This window comes from Hippocampus comes, unplaced genomic scaffold (assembly GCF_001891065.2).
Source record: "Hippocampus comes isolate QL1 unplaced genomic scaffold, H_comes_QL1_v1.1 scaffold260, whole genome shotgun sequence".
NCBI classification, from domain to species: domain Eukaryota; kingdom Metazoa; phylum Chordata; class Actinopteri; order Syngnathiformes; family Syngnathidae; genus Hippocampus; species Hippocampus comes.
In genome coordinates this window covers 267262-286990 of record NW_017805378.1, presented here as the reverse complement: position 1 = coordinate 286990, position 19729 = coordinate 267262, and the positions used below count along the sequence as shown (strand labels likewise).

Below are 19729 nucleotides of genomic sequence, written 5' to 3'. Positions count from 1 at the left end.
ATGTGGTACATTCCAACATGGCGGCGTCCGAACCAGTCTTTTTTTCTCTACGGAACTAAACTACGGAAGCTGATTGCTGCCATACCAGGACAAAAAAAAAGAGAAAGTTATCACGTAAAATTTGCAATTACTCATGTAATTTTTGATAATTATCATAAACCTCCGCTCTGAACATAAAAATGGCCACAATATAATTTCTTTTACAAAAGTAAAGTTTTGTAAAGGGAGCAGAAAAGATTAATCAAAAAGCACACAAATACATGACAAAATCAACAATAAAATAAAGATGTATTTAGCTGAAATGGACACTTGGGCAGGCTGTGAAAATTAACACTTTTTACATTGTATTTTCTTTTTAATTCCAATTCATTTTGTCTTGTCTTTCACGAAGAACATGCACAAAAAAGAATCAACCAGCTGGTGGTGCTGTTGCTTTTTTTTTTTTTTTTTTTTTTTTTTGCTGATGCATACCCATGTACTCTTCAATAGATTATGAACGCCCCTTTTTATATATAGAATAAGGATGTACTCAGCTTACTGAAACTATATCAAGTCAAGTGTTTTTACTTTTCCACGACCATGATACGCATTATTTTTCCACGTAAACCCGATTTACAACTATTGACAGTTTAAAAAAAAAAGCGTATTGCAGAGTACCTTCAAGTGCACACCATAATATACTGTTACATAGAGCGGAAGCAAAACAGAGCAAAGTGATGCTCCCTGTTGTCGCCCTGAGCAACAAGACCTCAGGCCGCGCTGCCTGAGATTGCTTGCTCAGCCAATCGGACGCAGGCCTCGTTGGATAATTGATGGCTTCCTGCAATGTGCGTGCATGGTCACAGCTTCTCTCTTGCATACAACATCATGGAAAACTGATGCACTCTTTGCATTGCTCATCATCAATGGTGGCAATACTTGGTTAGTAAGTGCATTTTTCTGGCTACGTTTTAGTTTTATTTTGCTCTGAGCAGGCAAAGTGAATTCATGGTCAATTCTATGGGCATAATGCTGCTCCTTCTGGTGTTCATTGGCCTTCTACGGGGCAGTATAATGCAAAAATAGACTTACATGGGGGTGTATTAGTTATTCTTTGTCATTGATTAAAAAAGAAAATATGTCGATGCCTCTGAGTATTGTCATGGTGTCTATCTACATATACTGGTTCTAACAGTGACCTACATCTATTCATTGGCTCGTTTTTTTTGTTTTTTTTTTACATGCAAGTAGCTGTACTTGAGTGTGGGTATGTTTGCCAATCTGCTCATCATCACAACAAGATAATTCCCATTTACACGCTTTTGATTTCCCTGCGACAAGCAGCCACATGTTGGCTTGTTACATTTTTCCTTTGATTTTCTCCCGCCGTGAATTTGACTTTGGCTCTGGTTGTGGAAAGCGCCTGAAGGGTCCCAGAGAGACAAAGCTGCCATTCATCAGACTGTGAAGCGCACATTTAACATAGAACGGCTGAGAAAGGATCAAATGATATGCTTTAATGTGCCAAAACCTTTTTTTTTCTTCCTCCTGATTATTTTGGAGGCGTAATTCTGCTGTCAGCCTTTAGAAGGCAGTACACTATTGTGTTTGACACTGTGTATATGGAAAGAAGAAGAGGGGAAACGGGAAGTATTTCAAGTTCAGCCTAGTTTTTGCTGATTATTGATTGTCAAATCCTCTTTAGTCCTGCTTCTTATGCCTACAGAAAGAGCTTTGGATTCATATAATAAAGCACATCTTTGCTCTCCTGAACAAGTTTGCTTTCTCATTAGTATAATTGGAAAAAATGATGACAAAAGTTCCTTGAAAAAGACAAAAGGGAACACTCGTTTGTGTTTTCATCAACATACTTCCTTTTATTTTTGTGTTTTGCATTTGGAATCATTCAGCATTGGTGGTTGCTCTTGTGTTACACATGGCACACAAACAGTCAGAAAGCGCGCACAACTACTTTCACTTGAAACAAATGGCCAGAGCTCACGTACAGTATGAGTTTGTAGAAGAAGGTGCGAGGGTGATGTTGAGAGCACAAGACACAGATTAACATTGTTGACGGGAGGAAAAAGGTAGATAATTCGACAGAGTAGAAGGAGAAGAAGAGAAAGCTGGCTGTATTGTCATTCAAAGTTGGTCTTTAGTTGCAATCAAGCACTGACATTTAAGACATATCAGGTGAGTTACAATAGCCCAGCGGTTGCTAATAGTCCAGTACAGTAAAACTCCACCAAATCACGCTTAGTTATTTTTTTTTTACAGTACGGACAAGTCCGAATTTAGGTTACACCACATTGTGAAACAACATGGCAGGCAGCACTGAGCTCTACTGGAAGAAATGTAGCATAATTTACAAGAAGAAGAAGAAGAGACAGAGGCAGAGAAGATCTAGTAATAGTCCCACAAGCGTGAGTGTTGTTGTATGTATGCTCTGTTTGTGTGTGTTGTCGCTCTGTATATGTTAAAGTAGCAGTTGTTTTGAAAGTTAATAGTTACAGGAACAACTATGCTAATAACTGTTTGCCTCGCTATGGTATTTCACCTTACATGTGAGCTTTATGCTAGCAGACCTTTGTAATAATCTGGTATGGTGTTTAAATAAACAGTGGCCTACCACTATTTGCGGGTGATAGGGCGCTAAGCCTGTCTGTAAATTGTGAAAATCTGGAAGTGAGAAAGAAAAAAAATGAGAAAAGAAAAATTGAGAAAAAAAATGTGTGGGTTTAAAAAAAAAATTCCAATACAGTAAACGAGCAAGTATCCTCTTTCTCTTATTAATGGTATGGGTTAATAAGTTAGTGTCTTTAAAATGTGGGAGAATAAGATATAAGAAAATGTTTTTATACGGTCTCCATGGTGCTGAATTTTTACCAATCATGAGTGGATCTGGAAGGTGGTGGGTCAACCACGGTAAACAGAGGTTCACTGTACAGCGGTTCACCTTTTGTGTCCGTTTTTTGGTGTTGCATAACATAATTCGCTCTCATTCACAGGGATGCTGGCTACGTTGAGGCTAAATAATTTAGCATCTAGGTGCTAATTGCTGGCATGTCTCAAAAAAAAAAAAATTCCTTGTTAATTGAACTTCCACTAAAAAGGTACCGTCACCAAATCCAAAGTGTACTAGCCAATGTTTGGATGGCGGGCATTATGCTAAAGGTAGCCTGTTAGCTTAGCCAGCAAATCTCGCTCACATCACGGATCAGAACTAGTCCTTCTCTGAGTAATATAGGTGTAGCATTTTTTGGGTTAGAAGTCAAAGTAGCTAGCTCTACTAGCGTAGCTCATCTGAGCTCATGTCGCATCGTAACCAAGTCCTGTGTTAGCAGTGTAGCATTTTGGTTAACAAGCAAAAAACAATTCTATTAACGTTGCTAAGCTTGTTTCAGGGGAAGCCTAACTAACCAGACATTGTGTTTTGGTAAATGAGCAAAGTAGCTAAACTCATTAGCTGAGTTGCACCAATTTTGCGAGTGCCATGCATGGTAACCAAGCCGCAGATTAGTAGCCTAGCATTTTGGTTAACGAGCTAACAATGCCGTAGCATTCTTGCTCGAATAATACAAGTGCATTATTAGATCGGTGCAAACAAAGCTGACTTTTGAGGGATTCAAATGACGACAGAGATGACAGCATAGCATTAAGTGATTGGTCGGTCTGCATTTTGGAAGTGTGGCTATGTGAAAGGTCATTCAGCGGCAAATCTGCGCCCAACATCACAATTCGCTCAACTATCATTTATCAAGCTCACTCGCCCCAAGGGTTAAGGAAAAAAAAAACTCATTTAAGTACAAAGCTAAGGCTAATTCATGCACAGAGCTATTCATAAATATTTTACAATCCCTAAGCACAGGGCTGTGGCCTTCGTGTTACCAACTGTGTGACCATTTGAGGATGTTTTGTCCATTAGCGTTCTGTTTGTCGGATACATTCATTACTCAACATCCCAGTAAGGCAAAGATCTGTTGTTTCTTTATCCATCCGGCAAGATTAAAACACAATGTGTTGAACTGGAAAGGTGGGTGAACGGAGTCAAAACCAATGACGTATTTTTTCATGTTTTACCAGCAGTTCCTTGGAAAAGTCGTGGGTTGATATTCAGAAGTGCAGTGGAAGTTAATTTCACGTGTGTGAAAGTAGGAGTGACTGTTTTCAGGTGACATCGCTCAGTTACGTTCGCTCATGAATGACCTCGTCCTACATTTCTATCTTACATGCTGGAAAGGACTCGTCCTGCATGACCACCGTGCTGCTGCTGGCCAGGACCATGATGTTCAGCTCCTGTTGCTTATCGTGGCTCTCCTGGTACCACTCCCTCATCACATCCGTGTCATGGGTCGGTATCAGCGTGACCTGATGGGCGGGAGAAAGAGGGAATGGACCGTTTAGGGCTGATACCATCAAACAAATGTCTTTGGAGAGCTTCTTCAAAAGGGGAGAAGCCAAATGATAAGACAAAAAGAAGAAGAGCCTATAACTTAAAAGAAATAGAGAACAAGCTTGTTCTGCCTAATATGTGATGACAGGCTCACAAGTGAGGCAATGAAGCGTTTAAATCAGCCTTAAAAAAACCCTACCAAACACCTAACGTTCATTTCCGACATCCTGTCTTTGTGAAGTGGGATTCTCTGCAAAGTCAGCAATCAGAATAAAACTATAGCGTAGATTGGACATTCGTACAACCTTTTGGGTGTCAACGTCTCCCGGAACCTCATGATAGAACCGGCTTGTTGAACAGAAACAAGTGCAGGTCTCCCAACTGCATTCATTGTAATGAATTTTATTTTTATTGACTTGTTTTTATTTACTGATACATAAGTTTGGGAACTTCTGTTGTACTGTATAAACATATATACAGATCACATAAGTGACATACCTGCATATTGTTCTCCCACCGGGCTTTCCCTTCCAGCAGAGCATCGAGCACAGCCCGACTGGGTTCTTCAGACGTCTGGTCATTGCCACTGACCACATAGTACGAGGAGCGCACCCGTTGGAAGAATTCGGAATCCACATTTTTAGCACTGCAGTGATTGGGGATGTAAACCAAATCCATGTACATGGGAGGACAGTTTGGGAGAGATGCCACACTTGACACCTTCTCGCCGGTACTTCGAGATGCTGACGTATTGGTTGCATTTTTGGCATCTTTCCCCTCTCCAAAACTCTTCTTGGGAGAGGCGGTCTTTGAGTCCTTCACTTTTGACAGACCAGTTTTTCGAGCTGGCGAAGAGGCCTTTTTGGTGAGCTTTTTCTTCTTGGGCTTTTCCGCGGCATCCGTATTAGCATTGTGGCGGTTTTCCTCAGCCTTGAGGGCTTCTGGATCGACCATGCAGACATCATGGGGGCCCGCAGTTGGAGCCGAGTCCATGAGCGCTACTGGAGGAGGATCGGCATGCCTGTAGGTGAGGGTTCTATCGGTGGGCAAAGTCTCAGAGTCGTCCTCTGAATCAATGTTAGCATCTGCCGTAATCGAGGGGCACTCCTCTGTCCCCGGCGGAACATCAGAATCGGTCTGAGAGGGGGCAGATTCGCTGATAGATGTGGGAGGAGTCTCCTCACATTGCTTGGCAGGAAGCTTACCCCCTGAAGGCGGAGGCCCACCCCCCACCATCTCAAGAGGCTTCTCTTCCTCCAGAGTTCTCTCTTCATTGAGGAAATATTCAAGAGGGTTGGGGTTGATGAAAGAAGGTGAAAGTTCCGTCTTGGGATGACGGTATTCACATGAAGGTACTAAACAGAGGTCGACCTCTGTCTTGGAAATGGATGGACTGATCTTGGAAGGTTCAGGCTCCCTGCAGCTGAAAGCTGTGTTATAAGTACATGCATGCGAGGACAGAGGTAGATGTGACGGGGAAGAGACTTTGGGGCTCACGGGAGATTTCACTGTTGAATCGTCACATATAAACGGGTTGGTCTCCTTTTCTGGCAAAGGTTTCCCTTTGTCTGAAAACCATAGTGCAGATGATGACAGGGAAGTCGTGTCAGAGGGTTTATCATGTTTCTCTTGTTCGTCACACTTGTGCTCCGCAGACGGAGAAATTGGGCTGATGTCTCTTTCCAGTGGACCTCCTGAAACCGGGGAGGCCTCACTAGAATGACAGGAATGAGGGGGCGAGTGGGTAAGAGAGGTTGCCGTTGTCATTTCAGAAGGTTTGTCAAGTTTCTCTTGTCCGGCAGACTTGTGCTCCGCAGTCGGTGAAATGGGTCTGATGCCTCTTTCCACGGGACCTCCTGAAACTGGGGATTCCTCACTGGAATAGGGGGAATGGGGGGCAGAGTGGGTTAGAGAGACTGCTTTTGGCGTGAGCGGAGACCCGTCCGTCTGTTCAGCCATTAGGGGCAACTCTGTCATTTGGCATGGGGTTGTGGCGGAGGGAGTGGACTGGGATGCGTCCGATGGGGTGACAGAAGCATCATGGGCTGAATCGGCGTCTTCAAAAAGCAAAGGCTTCTCCGCTGAAGACATCTGGTCCTCCGATGCTCTCTCAACCTGCGAAGGACTGTCGTCAATCTCAGTTGGGCCGTTCTCTGTGGCACGCGAGTTGCTTCCTGCAGATGGGTGCTCAGGAGATTGCTTGCTGAAGTCAAGGGCTAAGGAGTGGTCCGGAGACTCCTGGCCAAATTCCAATGACATGGTAGAATGTTCAGGTGACTTTGCGTCATGGATCTGTGAACTGGATTTGGTCTTTGGTAAGATGTCTGGGGAGATGGACATGGGCCGAGGGCAGTCTTCCTTGGATGGGGATGCCACCTCTGCCTCATGGAAGGTAGTCGGGGTCTGACCTACGGAAACGGATAAAGAGTCGTCTACTTCCGTCGAGTGAGGAGAGCCAACCTCAGCGTGGAGGGAAGGAGAGTCGGTGGTGGGCTCGGGCAGAGAGCTGGTAGCAAGCGAGGCAGTGGACGCTGAGGCTAAATGCGAAAACACATCCTCTGCTACCACTTCCTCCAGCGGTGTGCCTGACTTGTCTGATGTGCTACCTTCAGAAATGGACATTTTACTCTCTTCTTTGAAAGCCGCAATGGAATGAGCATCCGATTCTTGTTTCACAAGTGTAGTTGAGGAAAAGACTGATCTGTTGATGTCATCCAATTCCTTCTTGATAGGGGAGTCCAGGTCCGTTGAAGGTGGGGTTTTTGGAGAGGAAGCAAACTTATCCATAGAGGACAAACACTCTTTCTCATCAGGCTCGGGTGTATCCCTGTTCGAAGACTCCTCTTTGTCACTTGTGACCTCCACAATAATAGGACCCTGGTTTTCATTGTCTGACATGGGTGGCAGAGTTCCTGCTTTTTCTTCTACTGGGGACTGATAATAGGGTGTATGGCCTGATGACTGGGGGGAGCTCGCTCCTTCCAATGTCTTGTCTTCTGGGCTGAGGGTGGAATCACCCATTGCTCTGGTGTACCCTGCTAAGGTAGTGGACAGTTCAATTGGGGTGCCAAACATTGACGATGAATCAAAGTTATATTTTTGATTACTTGAGGGATATTGCACAAAGGGTGCGGTTGAAGTCAGCCTTGCCGAGACTGTGTCCTGCTTTTCAAATGATTCTTCAAGTGTGGTAAAGTCTGCTACTTTCCCATCACAAGGAAATTTATCCTCTTCTAATAACGACGGGGGAGATATTGTCGAGGCTGTGTGGCTGTAGTCTTGGCCCTCGGTTGCATCGCTCCCGGAGTAGTCGGAACGAGGTTTAGTCTGAAGTAAGGGTAGTTTGCTCTTCTCACGCTCTCCAGATTCCGTTATACCTAATCTGCCAAACTCCGGCGACGGAGAGTTGGTCCCATCATTAGGTGTCAGAGTCATCGCACTGGAGATCTCAAGGGTGGACTGCATGAGGCCAGCGGTGACGGCAAATTCCTCGGCTGCTTCATCTGAGGCGGTTGAGCTCTCAACGCCGGCCGGAAACATTTCATCGTGGATGGATCCGGCGGGGGAAACGGGTGATGACACTTTGGGTGAGGCTGAAACAATCAATTCTGTTTTCTCTCTTTTGCTTTCGCCCATGTGTTGAGCATCTGCGCGATCATGATCGTCAAGAGTTTCGCAGGACTCTTTGTGATTCGATAGCACTCTCCGTGACTCATAAACCTCTTCGGTTTCCCCTTTCTCTTCGTAATCGGCTCCGTCGGAGACTTCCTCCATCACAGTGCCCTCGTCGTCGTACTTTTCACTCATGTTGCCGTTGAGTTTACCCTTGAGAGCTTGTTCGTCTGGAGTCGCTCCATTTTCCCCTTCAGCCTCTGTTGTGGCGATTCCCTCATCGACAGACTCCGGTGCTTCGGGGGACTCTTTGGTCTCCATCGGGTCTTTACAGTGGGTGATTATTGTAGCCTCTTCTTCTACAGTTTCTTGTACAACCGCCGCATCCTCCACCAGATCTTCAGCTCTGAGGTCTTCAAAGTCCTTAGTGAGGTCTTCTGGGGAAGACATAATAGCCCTTTCTGCATCTGGGTCCATCATTAGAGTCGCAGCAGCAGATGCACTTTTGGCGGCATCGCCCTTTGCATCCACCTTTGGCACTTTTGACCCTGCTTTGGCTTTCAGTTTTGAGGGTGTGCCTGCATCTTTCTTTGACACATCTTTTTTCAGAGTCTTTGGTTTGGGAGACAGGCTTTTGTCATCTCCAGAGGAAAATACCTTTTTGGTGTCTTTTGACAGCTTTTTAACATCCTTCTTCTGTTCCCTCTTTTCATCCTTTTTCTCCTTGATAGGAGAATCTCTCCTGATGTCCTTTTTTACATCCCTTTTCTTTGCGTCCTCTTTCTTCACCCTTTCATCTTTCTTGATCTCTCTTTTAGGCAAGTCCTCTTTTTTGGCGACCTCTTTTTTAACCACCTTTTTCTTCTCCGCAGATATTTTAATGTCTTTCTTGGCAATCCGCTCCTTTTCGGTTTTCACTTTGATCTGAGATGGCTTTTTTTCTGGTGTTTCTTTCTGGGAAGTTTGGTCTGTGTTTGTCTTTGATTCTTTCTCTGGAGCCTTTGCTCGTTCCTTCTTCAGCAGGGTTTTTTCTTTTTTCTCTGCCTTTGTTTGTGTTTCACGAGACAGTTCGTCTGAATCTGCCTTGGCTTTCTCCGCCGCCTCCTCCTTGGATTCTTTCCTGACACCTTTGCTTGGCGAAGACTTTGGATTCGACTTCAGGCTCTCTTTGCTGTCCGTTCTGTTTTTCATCTTGGCTTGCTTCAGAGTCGGTGTTGACGGCACTTCGAGAGGCATCGGTTTTTGAGTGACAACTGCATGCTTCAAAAAGTCCAGGTGCTTCAGTTTTTCCAAACCTTCAAAGATGTGCTGCTGGGTGGCATTTCCCGGAAAGAGAACACGCACGACTTTCTCTGAGGGGTTCGCAGGGTGCCACACGATGAGAGAGCTGACAGATGTCAAGTAAGATACGGGGAACTCTGACTCTTTCCCGTTCGGCAGCAGGATAGAAGCGGTATCCTTTTCATTTCCAGTCCACTGCTTCATAAAATGTTGCATCTCTTTGCTGTTCTTTGCCGGATTGAGAACGTACATCTCGAGCTTCCCCACGCCCATCTTCTGAAAAAGTATGATGGGTTCAATCGTGTTTCCAACAGGCCGCTGCAGTGGCTCAGTTCTCAGGTTCAGCTTTGCAAGGAACTGTTGAGTGGCCGCCGCCTCCTCGAGATTCTTGCGTACTCTGTAATTAGGTTCAGGGCTTTCCAAATTTTCCGGAAGGTTCACAAATACAACGCCGATATCCGGCGAGATCATGTTCTTCACCCAGTCGCTGTTTGCCGTTGAACCCTGCGACTGCTCCTCCTCCAGCTCCGCGATCTTTCTTCGCAGCATGCTATTGATGCCGGGCAAGTTATCATCGCCGATGTGGGTCAGCAAGATGGAGTCCACGCGGTCTAAGTGTCTCACCAGCTTCCAGAAGCATGACTTCCTGTCGGAGCCGCCGTTGATGAGCATGTTGAAGCCATTGACGGCGAAGAGAGCGGAGTCGCCGTGACCGCCGGGGAAGATGTAGCAACACGGCTTGGAGAGCTTAAGGAAACCACCAGAGGCCGGCGGTTCCAGCATGTCGAAAGGCGTCAGGATTTCGATGGATTCGGACAGATACTCGGTGAACTCGGAGAGTCCCTCCATTTCAGGGAGGATGAGTGCTGAGTTCAGCTTCATGTTGATGAAGTCTTGCAGGTTGTGTTTGTCCAGGTTGGAATTCTTCCAGTCTCCTTGATCAGGGCAGGAGAGCGTCAGGTTGGCTTTGTTTTCCGGGTGAATGGTACTCAGCAGTTCACCAATCTAAAGGCAATAAAATGTTTTAAAAATTTCCTTAAGTATTCAAACATTTGGGAGAAGGGAGAAACTGTGAACAGACCTCTTGGTCAGTGAAGATGTCGATGAATCTGGAGAAGGAAAATGATCCGGACTGAAGTAGGAGCTCGCCAGTGCTTTCGGTGCATTGGCCCGACAGGACCAGAAGTTTTTGTCTGGCAGAATCCGAGATCATCAATCGAACCTAAAATGAAAGGTGGTGAGAATTATACGACGTATACTGTTGGAAACTTTCAGCAGGCCTTAATGAGAATAATGATATAATGTGTCAGTCTAATTCCTGAGGGTGCCCACCATGTTTCCTTATAAATCTGTTGAGGAATCAGGTGTGTAAAAGGCAGGATATCGCTATAATAGCTCAGGTTTACCTCGGTGCTCACAGTGTCGTCTGAGGGGTTGATGAGCACCACTGTCTCCAGCACGTTACTTTTGTGATGAAGAATTCTCTGGCCTGCGAAAAGGAACGAAATGCAAAAATGTCACATTTGCCTTGGGCTCTCAATTCATCATCCGATATGCTGCACTGGTAAACCTCTAAACAAGGTGACATTTGTATCAGAATAACACACGTGAATAATACTACACCTCCTCCCAACAATTTTGATTCTTTTTTTTGGGGGGGGCGGGGTATGCATACTCTGCATGGGATTTTACGGTTATTGAATTACGGTATAATTAATTAAAATTATGCTGAATAAATTTATTTTCTTTTTTTGTTAAGATCTGTGTATGTGTGAGCGTCTCGCACATGTGATGTATGCATGTGTGTGTGCCAGACACACCCAAGCCCACACCATGACATGCTTGATCCTTAAAGCGACAGCATCCTAACAGGCAACAAAGTCCACATCTTTCATTTTCTCTCCCTTTGTCTCATGGGAGTGGGCGTCAGCCACCAGCTGGCGTTAGCACTGCCGTCGCATGACAAAGTGTCAACGCGTTGGAGCAGCCGTGACCCCTGCAATTAACCAGCGAAAGTCGTCACCCCCAACCCCTCCACCTCAGTCCCGCCCCATTGGCTTCCTGGCGGAGGCAGACTGTCACACAACCGAGCACACAGGAGGAAATTGATCTGGAAGGCACTGGACCAAAAATAGATCAGTGGAACAACTGCAGAGATGAGCATCCCCCCTTTTGCTTTAAGAAAAAAAAAATAATAATAAAACAGCTTGTGTAATGACGATAAAAGGGTGTGCCACCAAATCCTCAGGTAGACAACAAAGGGAATGAGCAAAAACCTGTCTTCAAAATATTGTTTCTAATAGCTCTACCGCTCACCACGGGCTTTAAAATTTTCTTGATAATATGTTCTATGTGCCCCCCAACTAGTCAAAGTGTGGCATTTTGATTAATATTGCATTTGTGGAACAGGAATTAAGCAGTAAAATCCGCCCACTTTGATCCATCTCAGTTGGCAGCCATTTTGACTCTTGGTGTCCACTGAAAATGACATCACAGTGCCAAGTGGGCTCAGCTTACGAATGTCACATGACCAAACCCAGAAAACAGGTGAGCTTTGATGGTCGTTAATTGATTCCTTTAACCAAAGTTAAGATAATGACAAGAATGAGTTAACTCAAATACTATTACAAATGACCCCAAAAAAATTCTCATTTTCCTTCCTTCTCCTCAAAACCAAACAAAACAAAAAACACCTGCTGCTTTTTTTAGAACTAACAGAAGAAACACGCAGCTTGATGAGCCTCTTTCCAGGGGTGCTTCATGAGCCTCTTGTCCCAATACTTTTATCCTGACTCAATGCGCAAAACATCATCGAGCTGGACATCAACGCCGCATCGTCTGCGACCCGGAGACGTCACACTGTTAATTACCAGTTCCGAAATTAGCTGTGCAGTTCGCTGCTTTGTTGCAGAGCAGCGGCACACTAGAGAAGAGAGTTGCTAGCCACCAGGAGAGGAAAGGACAAAAGGGTGAGGCTTTTTGCATTGCGTGTTAACATAAAGCTAATCAGACTTGATTATAGCAAAGCTATGCTGTTGCGAAGCGGAAGACGTGGCATGGAAGAAAATCAAAGCTCCCCAAAAAATGTTTAAATGATGTCGAATGGATGTCGAAAATCTCGCATGTAATCGCAAGGCGGAGGGGGTTTGCCCGTTCCTCGGAGCGTATTTTGGACGGCAGCCATGTTTGATCATCTCCCTGACCCTCCTGAAAGGATTTCGATGTGCTGCCGCATCGTCTCCACTTTCATTTGTGCCACGTGATCCGCCGCAGTTCTTCAAATAGTTGCCACCGCTCGATCATTGCAGCCCAATTTCTCTTAGGCTTGGGTGAATAAACGCCGCATGCTAATACATCAGGTGTGCCGCAGGAGACGATTCAATCTTGCGAACTGAGGTGATTATAGTTGCAACTGGAAATGGGAAACGTTTATGTGATTATTTTACGCTGCTGTTTTGAGGAAATACATCAATACCGATATATAGTATGAACACATTTGTACAAATAAAGGCCTTCCCTCTAATACACACTTAAACACACTTAGACACCCAGTACTTTTAACAGTGGAGTAAATAATTGCCCCAAGTCACTTGCTGCAAGTAAGACAATATTATGACTATAAATATCATTTTTGAAAAAAATAAAAAGCCTTCCCTCGAATACAAACCAACCCCTGGTGGACAGCCAGAACCCTCTGCAGTTGAGTAACAGCCACAATACTATTTAGAAGCCACTAGAGTATGAAAGGGATATTTTACCTTTGACATCAGCGGAGAATCGCGCCGAGTGTCGGGATACAAAGAGCTTGAGCTCCTGGTCCAGGTTACAGTCCATCAGATTGGCGTCCCACGAGCGGATACCTGAAAAAAAATATAGAGAAAATTCATAAATGAATATTGGGGACCCCTGCAGTACTTTTTTAATGTTTCCCAATATATATATTTTTAACTTTTATGGACAGTACAGTCCAGTCGATTCAACATATCAGTAAATTTTTACCCCTTCCCTATGCGAGCTCAACATTTTCAGTAAAATCAAAGAAACCGCAGTGGTTTGTTAATTAATGTAATTTTTTTAAAGCTTTACAATCACAATGAAATGCCATGGCTATAATATGATGCGCGAATAAGACATTTGATGTAACAGTGGTCTGCGGGAGATCATAAGATGAAAATGACGTTGGCAGGATGAGCTTGATCACATCAGAGTGAGCTGAGTCACGGCTCCGTCAGCTCACACAATGAAACCTCTGTCGTGGTCACTATCAGGCATTTCTCCTCAAAACAAAGCAATCGGGGTGGGGCACAACATGTGCTTTGACGCCAATGCAAGAGCCAAATGCACATAGGGGGACAATGATTGAAGAGAAATAATAAATTGCCACAAAGTCAGATCCATCCAGAGATGGGCTGAATTTTCAAATCCTCTTCTTGTTGGTTTGCTTAATGTCTCTGTTTTAGTCATCGAGAAATATAATCGCACAATGTTTTTGTTTTCAAATATAGGACATTAATACGGTTAGTAAAATAAGATTTTTTTTTATTTTAATAGAAATTGGGTCAAATTAACTGGCAACTTGACTGGTGGGTTTGGCCCCTAAATATAGAGATATGCTGACTATAAATTTTAATCTTATTTCACTGTCATGAAAACGTAACTGTCACTGACCAAATGATGATGATGATGATGAAGAAAATGCAAATTGTATGGTTTAGCCTATGTAAAAACGCAGGTGTTATCGTCCAAATCCTTGAAGGCCCAATATCTCACTCTTAATAATTTTATGTTGCGGAAAAAAACAATGCCATCCTTCTGTTGGACTTACAAGATGTGTAGGATATTCAATTTCTTTCATATAAAGATTGTCGTACATGACAAAAACGACAGCAAGAACCTATTGGCAACTGATCAACCCCGCCCTCCCCCAAGACACCCTCGAATGTGATGATGATAATGAGGAAGAGGAGGAAAAAGTCAAGCGTCACTGTCCGAATACTTTTGGTCTTACTTTGTTAATATTATGAAGATGATATATTGTATGTCATCGTACATAATGGTGTCAGCAAAATAGAATGTGTTTAAATCTTTTAAAAAAGTAAAAATATAATAAAAGCAAACATAGAGGCTTCCTGTTGCTAATTATATTTTACTAAGCAACAAGGAAAAAAAAGGAACGGCTTTACAAACTGGTCCTCGTGGCTTCCCGTAGGGACCGCAGTGCGGCCCGGGCCACGCCTACCGGCCGGTGTGGGATGAGAGTGCTAGATGCAGGAGGAGGATAACGGGGGAGGGATGCTCCCACGGGACGGGGGATCAATCAGTTTAGTGCTGAAGAATGCCACTAATAATCCCAATAAATGGATCAATCGGGAGGGTCATGGTTCCCCCCCCCCCCACGCAACGCGACCCCTCTCCCCCTCTCGCCCTGTTTCTTCCCTCGCACGCCGGCTTACCCTTCTCGATGTCGGCCACGGCGCACTTAAGGTTCTCCTCCGCGACCACCTCGCCGAGGACCACCAGCAGGTAGAATTTGGAGTCGACGAAGTGACGCGCGGGGCTGCAGGCCGCCGGAGCCCCCGCGGCCGGGCCGGGCGTCATGGTCGCCGGCTCCATCGTCGGCATCGCGTCGGCCGCCGCGGCGCTCTGTTGCAACAGGGCGGACATAGTTGGCGGTCCCCTCCCTCCTCTTCGTCCTCTCCTTCTTCTTTTTTCCTTCTTGCGATGCTGCTTGCGCTGTAGTCAGCGCACGAGTGAGGACAAGGAGTGGCCCCGGCTGCCTGCACCCCCCCACCTCCTTTTTTTTTTTTTTTTTGCTCACTCACGGCACAGCTGATGTCACTGGCAACGAATCAAACGCACCCTTCCGGAAGAGACCGGGAGGATGAGAATTTTCTGTGTACATCTATCAATCTATCTTTCTATGGCAGGGATGGGCAACTTAAATGATGGAGGGGTGGGGGGCACTATTTTTTTTTCCATTAGCGGTACTTGGGGTGCCCACATAGGACCTCGCACATCCTAGCCAGTAAAAAATGCCACTTTAAAAATGAACAACATACGCCAATTGAGATGCAGTGGGGAAATTTGGTGGTTGTATTTATTTTTTTTTGTCATCCAATATTTTATTTTAAATCACCCAAATAATCGTTTACCTTTATAATGGAGGTGCAACTCAACTCAAGAGTGTGAGGGCCACATGCTGCTCGTTGACTAGCCCTGACTACTTTTTTCTTTTCTTAATTGCAGAGTACGAGACATTTATTAAATGGGAGGTCATCAAAAACAATCCCAAAAATGACAAACAAAAATATTGACATGATTAAAATAATAATACGATTTTATCTATAACTAAGAAGTAATCAAAACAGAAATATATCAAGATTTACAAATAAAAGCGCACGGTCACCTGATGGGGATAACGAGGTGTCTATTTGCATTCATGGATTCAGCGCAAGCCATCTCAAAGGGATTTTCCTTTAACAAAGCAAAAGAGGAACCGTGCCTGCAGGAAGCTTGAAAGCAAATGTTAAAAGACCAATCAATCAATATCAAACGCCGGCGCGATCAGAGAGGAAGTGTAGCGTTTGAGGGCGCGTGGATCCTAAGCTAGCATGACAGTCAGCATCAAAAAACCTTTTTCAAATGAGTGGAGTTTCCCCCTTTGAGGATTCGCAATTCGTCCAATTCCAAATAGCGAGTTGCATTCTCTCTCTCTCGGTCACATATACAATTGGAATAAATAATATTAATATATCATTCAAAATGACGAACGAAGAGATTAGCACAGAAAACAAAACAATACTGCTAACATTAATTTTCAACTTAACAACACATTACCAGCTGTTGATTCTTGCGCTGACAGCACCACCTACCGGCGATAATTGCAAAAGGCAGCGAGATTTGTGCATTATCTTGGCAATGGGATATTTTGCGATTTATTGATGTAGTTAATTGTGTCGCTATTAATCAATATTATTAAATGCTATGAAAAAAACAACAAAGTAGTCTTGATTATCCAAGCACGTGTGATGCTTTTTCAGAATTCAGCAGCAAGGTGAAAGAGGGTCATATATGTGAGCTCATCACATTTTTGAGCTCTTTGTTGTTTGATTCCCGTTATGGGTGGGTGACACATGCTGTTGCGTCACAACAGCTGCATGGATCCTCAAATTGCATGCAGTTCAAGAAGAATTTAGTTTTCGGCGAATTCTGGGACAAAAAAAAGACCCCTAAAAAATTAAGCTCAAACTTGGGGTAAAGTGACAAAACAAACAAACAAAAAAAAGGACAATATTGTAATGCCCAGGCATAAGGGTAAGGAGAGCCACAGGCGCATTTATTGAACGAGACAGGCGTTTAAATGGCCAAATATGAAATGACAACACTCACAAGGAGCTGCTATGGGACCCAACACACACCCGTAAACATGCAGACGAACTAGCCAACCCGGCTCCTGGCAGTCACAAATTAGGCACCAAAATTTAGCTGGCATTGGCTGCAGCTCACCCGCAACCTTACGGACGCTAAATTGGCATAGGAAATGTTAGCATGCCTGATTTCCAGCATGTGTTGCTCTACCTTTAAATAACAAAGCCAGTACATACTCCACAATGACAGCACATCAAAGAGTGAAAAATGAAACCTCCCAACCGGGTACCTTGCGTTCTGCTATGTACTGATCTGAAGGCTCCTTTCATGTGCCTTGAGAGACCCCCCCCCCCAACACACACACACACACACACACACACACACACACACCCACACACACACACACACACACACACACACACACACACACACAACTGATATTATTTTGTTATCTTTTTAGTCAACTTAACCTGAAACAGACCTGAGCAATCAACCTAATCCTAACTTGCCTCCTGCACGCCACATTCTTAACTGCGTCAAAGTGCAAACACGTGTGGAGAAAATAAACACATTTCCATCGTGTTAGATTACTTACTTACCTTGGGCAAGAGAGAGTGGTGGTATACCGAGGACTGGTTGCCAGTCAAGCACGGGGCACGTGTGGTGAACCGCCGCCGAATTGAAGATTTTGAAGCTTTTTTTTTTTTTTTTTAAATTAGGGTGTAGAGTTTTACAGAGAAGACCCAATTTAAGGTTGCCCACCAACAGCGTAGTAGAACGCTGTGCCACCAAAAGTTGGGCAATACTGGGCTTAACATGAATGCTAAGCTAAATACTGTTAGCTTATCTATGCTATTTATCATTATATGTTACCATTGAGGTAGCTGACTTCAGTTAGTCAAAACTATAGAGTTTGGCTGAACATTTTGGTGTCTGAAGATACAAATTTTCATAATTTTTTTTGATGAATTTGTTTGAATAACTGAACACAGGTGTCCCTCAAAGCTCTGTTCTAGGGTCTCTCAAGCGTTTGTTTTTATACACACAGCAGGTGAATTTTACTGGATTACTATGGGAAAGAGGAGCAGCATGGTGCACTGCGGCGTTCGGATCATATTAGCATATTTATGAGAATTCCTTTTGTGTCCGCATTGTTGTTGTTGTTGTGGGGGGTTTTTTGGCCACCTCTTCCTCCCACAGTCGATGGCCTTCATCAACAGAGTATAAAGAGAGAGCATCTTTGGGAAAGTTTTGGGAGTTCCCTTAGGCCACTTGAAGATGTTCTTCCAATGACGTGGGACTTTTCTGCTCACTTTGTCTTCATTGAGAGGCCAAAAGCAAACATAATGATCCAAGAAAAAAAAAAAAAAAGAAAGCCATGTTACTTAAAACTCCATGAAACAAATGCAAAAATCTAAATTGGCTGCGTTATCAGATTGAGCTGCAAATATTCCAACCCCCGGTGGACTTACACTTTAAAACGTCTCCCCTTTTCCTGGGAACGCGGTTATCTGGGATCTCACGGACGCAGCTCCAGTTCAGTATCACGATTTCCCGACATAGCGGAGTCGTAGGGGGGTCTGGTTGGGTCAACTGGAGGGCGCCAGATCATCGACCCGAACAAAACCCCTCCAGTGACATCACGTTTAACCTCCAAAATAAAACTCCGGGGGAATTCCCGGTGACGATATGAAGATAACTAGCAATCGCTTATATCGCACACTGGCACACAAGCGTGAAAAAATTGCTGAGTGGAATAATGGGCTGCCCCATTATGTGTGATGATTGGAACCAAACCTTCATTTTGATCAGTATTCAACTAAAAGATGAAACTCTTTTCAATTTCTGCACTTAGTTAAAAAACAAACAAACAAACATCACAAGCCCCGCCCTCTGCCCTTGTGACTGGAACTCTTTGGAGTTCGGATTTGGTGAACTCAGACTGCTATTTTTCTAAATTCCTTAGCAGTCTCAAAACGCCTCACAGGACAAGGAATGTTGTAGAAGTGAATTATTCTCCTCTTTCTTTTTGCCTTTCATGAAATTAAGATAAATGTTGGGAGGGAGACATTTGCCTTCAAAATTCGGGGCGTCTTTCTTCTCAGACTTGGACTCTGCTCTTCTTCGCATAATCCAAAAATATGCGGTTTTGATTCAGTGAGGGATAAATTTGTGCTCATGTGAGCGTTTGTCTACAGTGGAATTCAAAAGTCAAAACAGAGGGCCCCGAACTAAAAAGGAGGGCAAGAAATTTTTTTGTTGTTGTTGTGTTTTGTTTTGTTTTTTTAACATGCCAGAATCAAACTTGGACCTCAGGATGTGAGGTCCGCTGTTACAGGACATCCAAGACCCGCTAGGGCAAAACGCAGCTGGCAGACGTACTTGCACGCACACACAAATGGCAACGGTGGCAAAATATTTGTTCTTGACAAAGGGATGCTCCTAAATTTCCAAGAATTTAATTTCGTGTGTGGGTGAAGCAAAGCGGCAATTTTCGATGACTCGTCATAAAGAATAAAACTAGTAATTTGGCGGTGCTCAGTTGCGGCCACCAACATTTCTTGGAAAATTTAGCCCCTCGAGGCAGGTTCATGGAGAGCAAAATCCAATTTTGTAGACATGTCTCTCATGAGTTGACGCACACAAAAAAAAATCTCAAAAAGCTATGCCGAAAAGGAAGCCTGCCATTTTGGGTCGGAGCTGACATTGTCGTGCCGGCCGGTTCATCCATTTCCAGAGTCTTTCATGAGTAGACGCATAAAAATAAATAAATAAAAATAAAATAAAATAAAATAAAATAAAAGTCTCAAGATGCTATGCCTGAAAAAACCAAAAAAAAAAAAAAAAGACATTTCCGCCATTTTGCGAAAATTTAAGCCTTTCAGGGACAACGGTTACTACAGTGACATGTTATCAGGTTAGAGGGTGCAATGAAAGGGTTAAAGTTCATTCAGGGCTGGTCCAAAGATAAACTGATCCTGGCAATTTTTTTTCGGATTGCTACCAAATTAGATTTTTGTATACTTGACACGAGACTGTGCTAAAACTGTGAAACATTGACGTTTCAATTGCTGATATTTTTTTGGAGGGGGGAGG

The 19729-nt window shown here is 44.0% G+C and overlaps 1 protein-coding gene across 2 annotated transcripts; it reads right to left on the bottom strand.

Annotated features, from left to right (window-relative positions):
• Window positions 1-2242: 2242 nt before the first annotated feature.
• map1b (microtubule-associated protein 1B) lies at window positions 2243-15361 on the bottom strand. 2 transcript variants are annotated; one of them, XM_019872224.1, is made up of 7 exons: window positions 14719-15361; window positions 13024-13125; window positions 10672-10754; window positions 10347-10487; window positions 6211-10270; window positions 4871-6048; window positions 2243-4347 (listed from the first exon to the last, which is right to left on the bottom strand). In XM_019872224.1, the coding sequence occupies exons 1-7, from the start codon at window positions 14927-14929 to the stop codon at window positions 4192-4194; spliced, it is 5931 nt and encodes a 1976-aa protein (XP_019727783.1). In that variant the 5' UTR covers window positions 14930-15361; the 3' UTR covers window positions 2243-4191. The 2 variants fall into 2 exon arrangements, with proteins under 2 accessions (XP_019727783.1, XP_019727782.1); XM_019872223.1 differs by having other exon boundaries at window positions 4871-10270.
• Between the last annotated feature and the right edge of the window lie 4368 nt (window positions 15362-19729).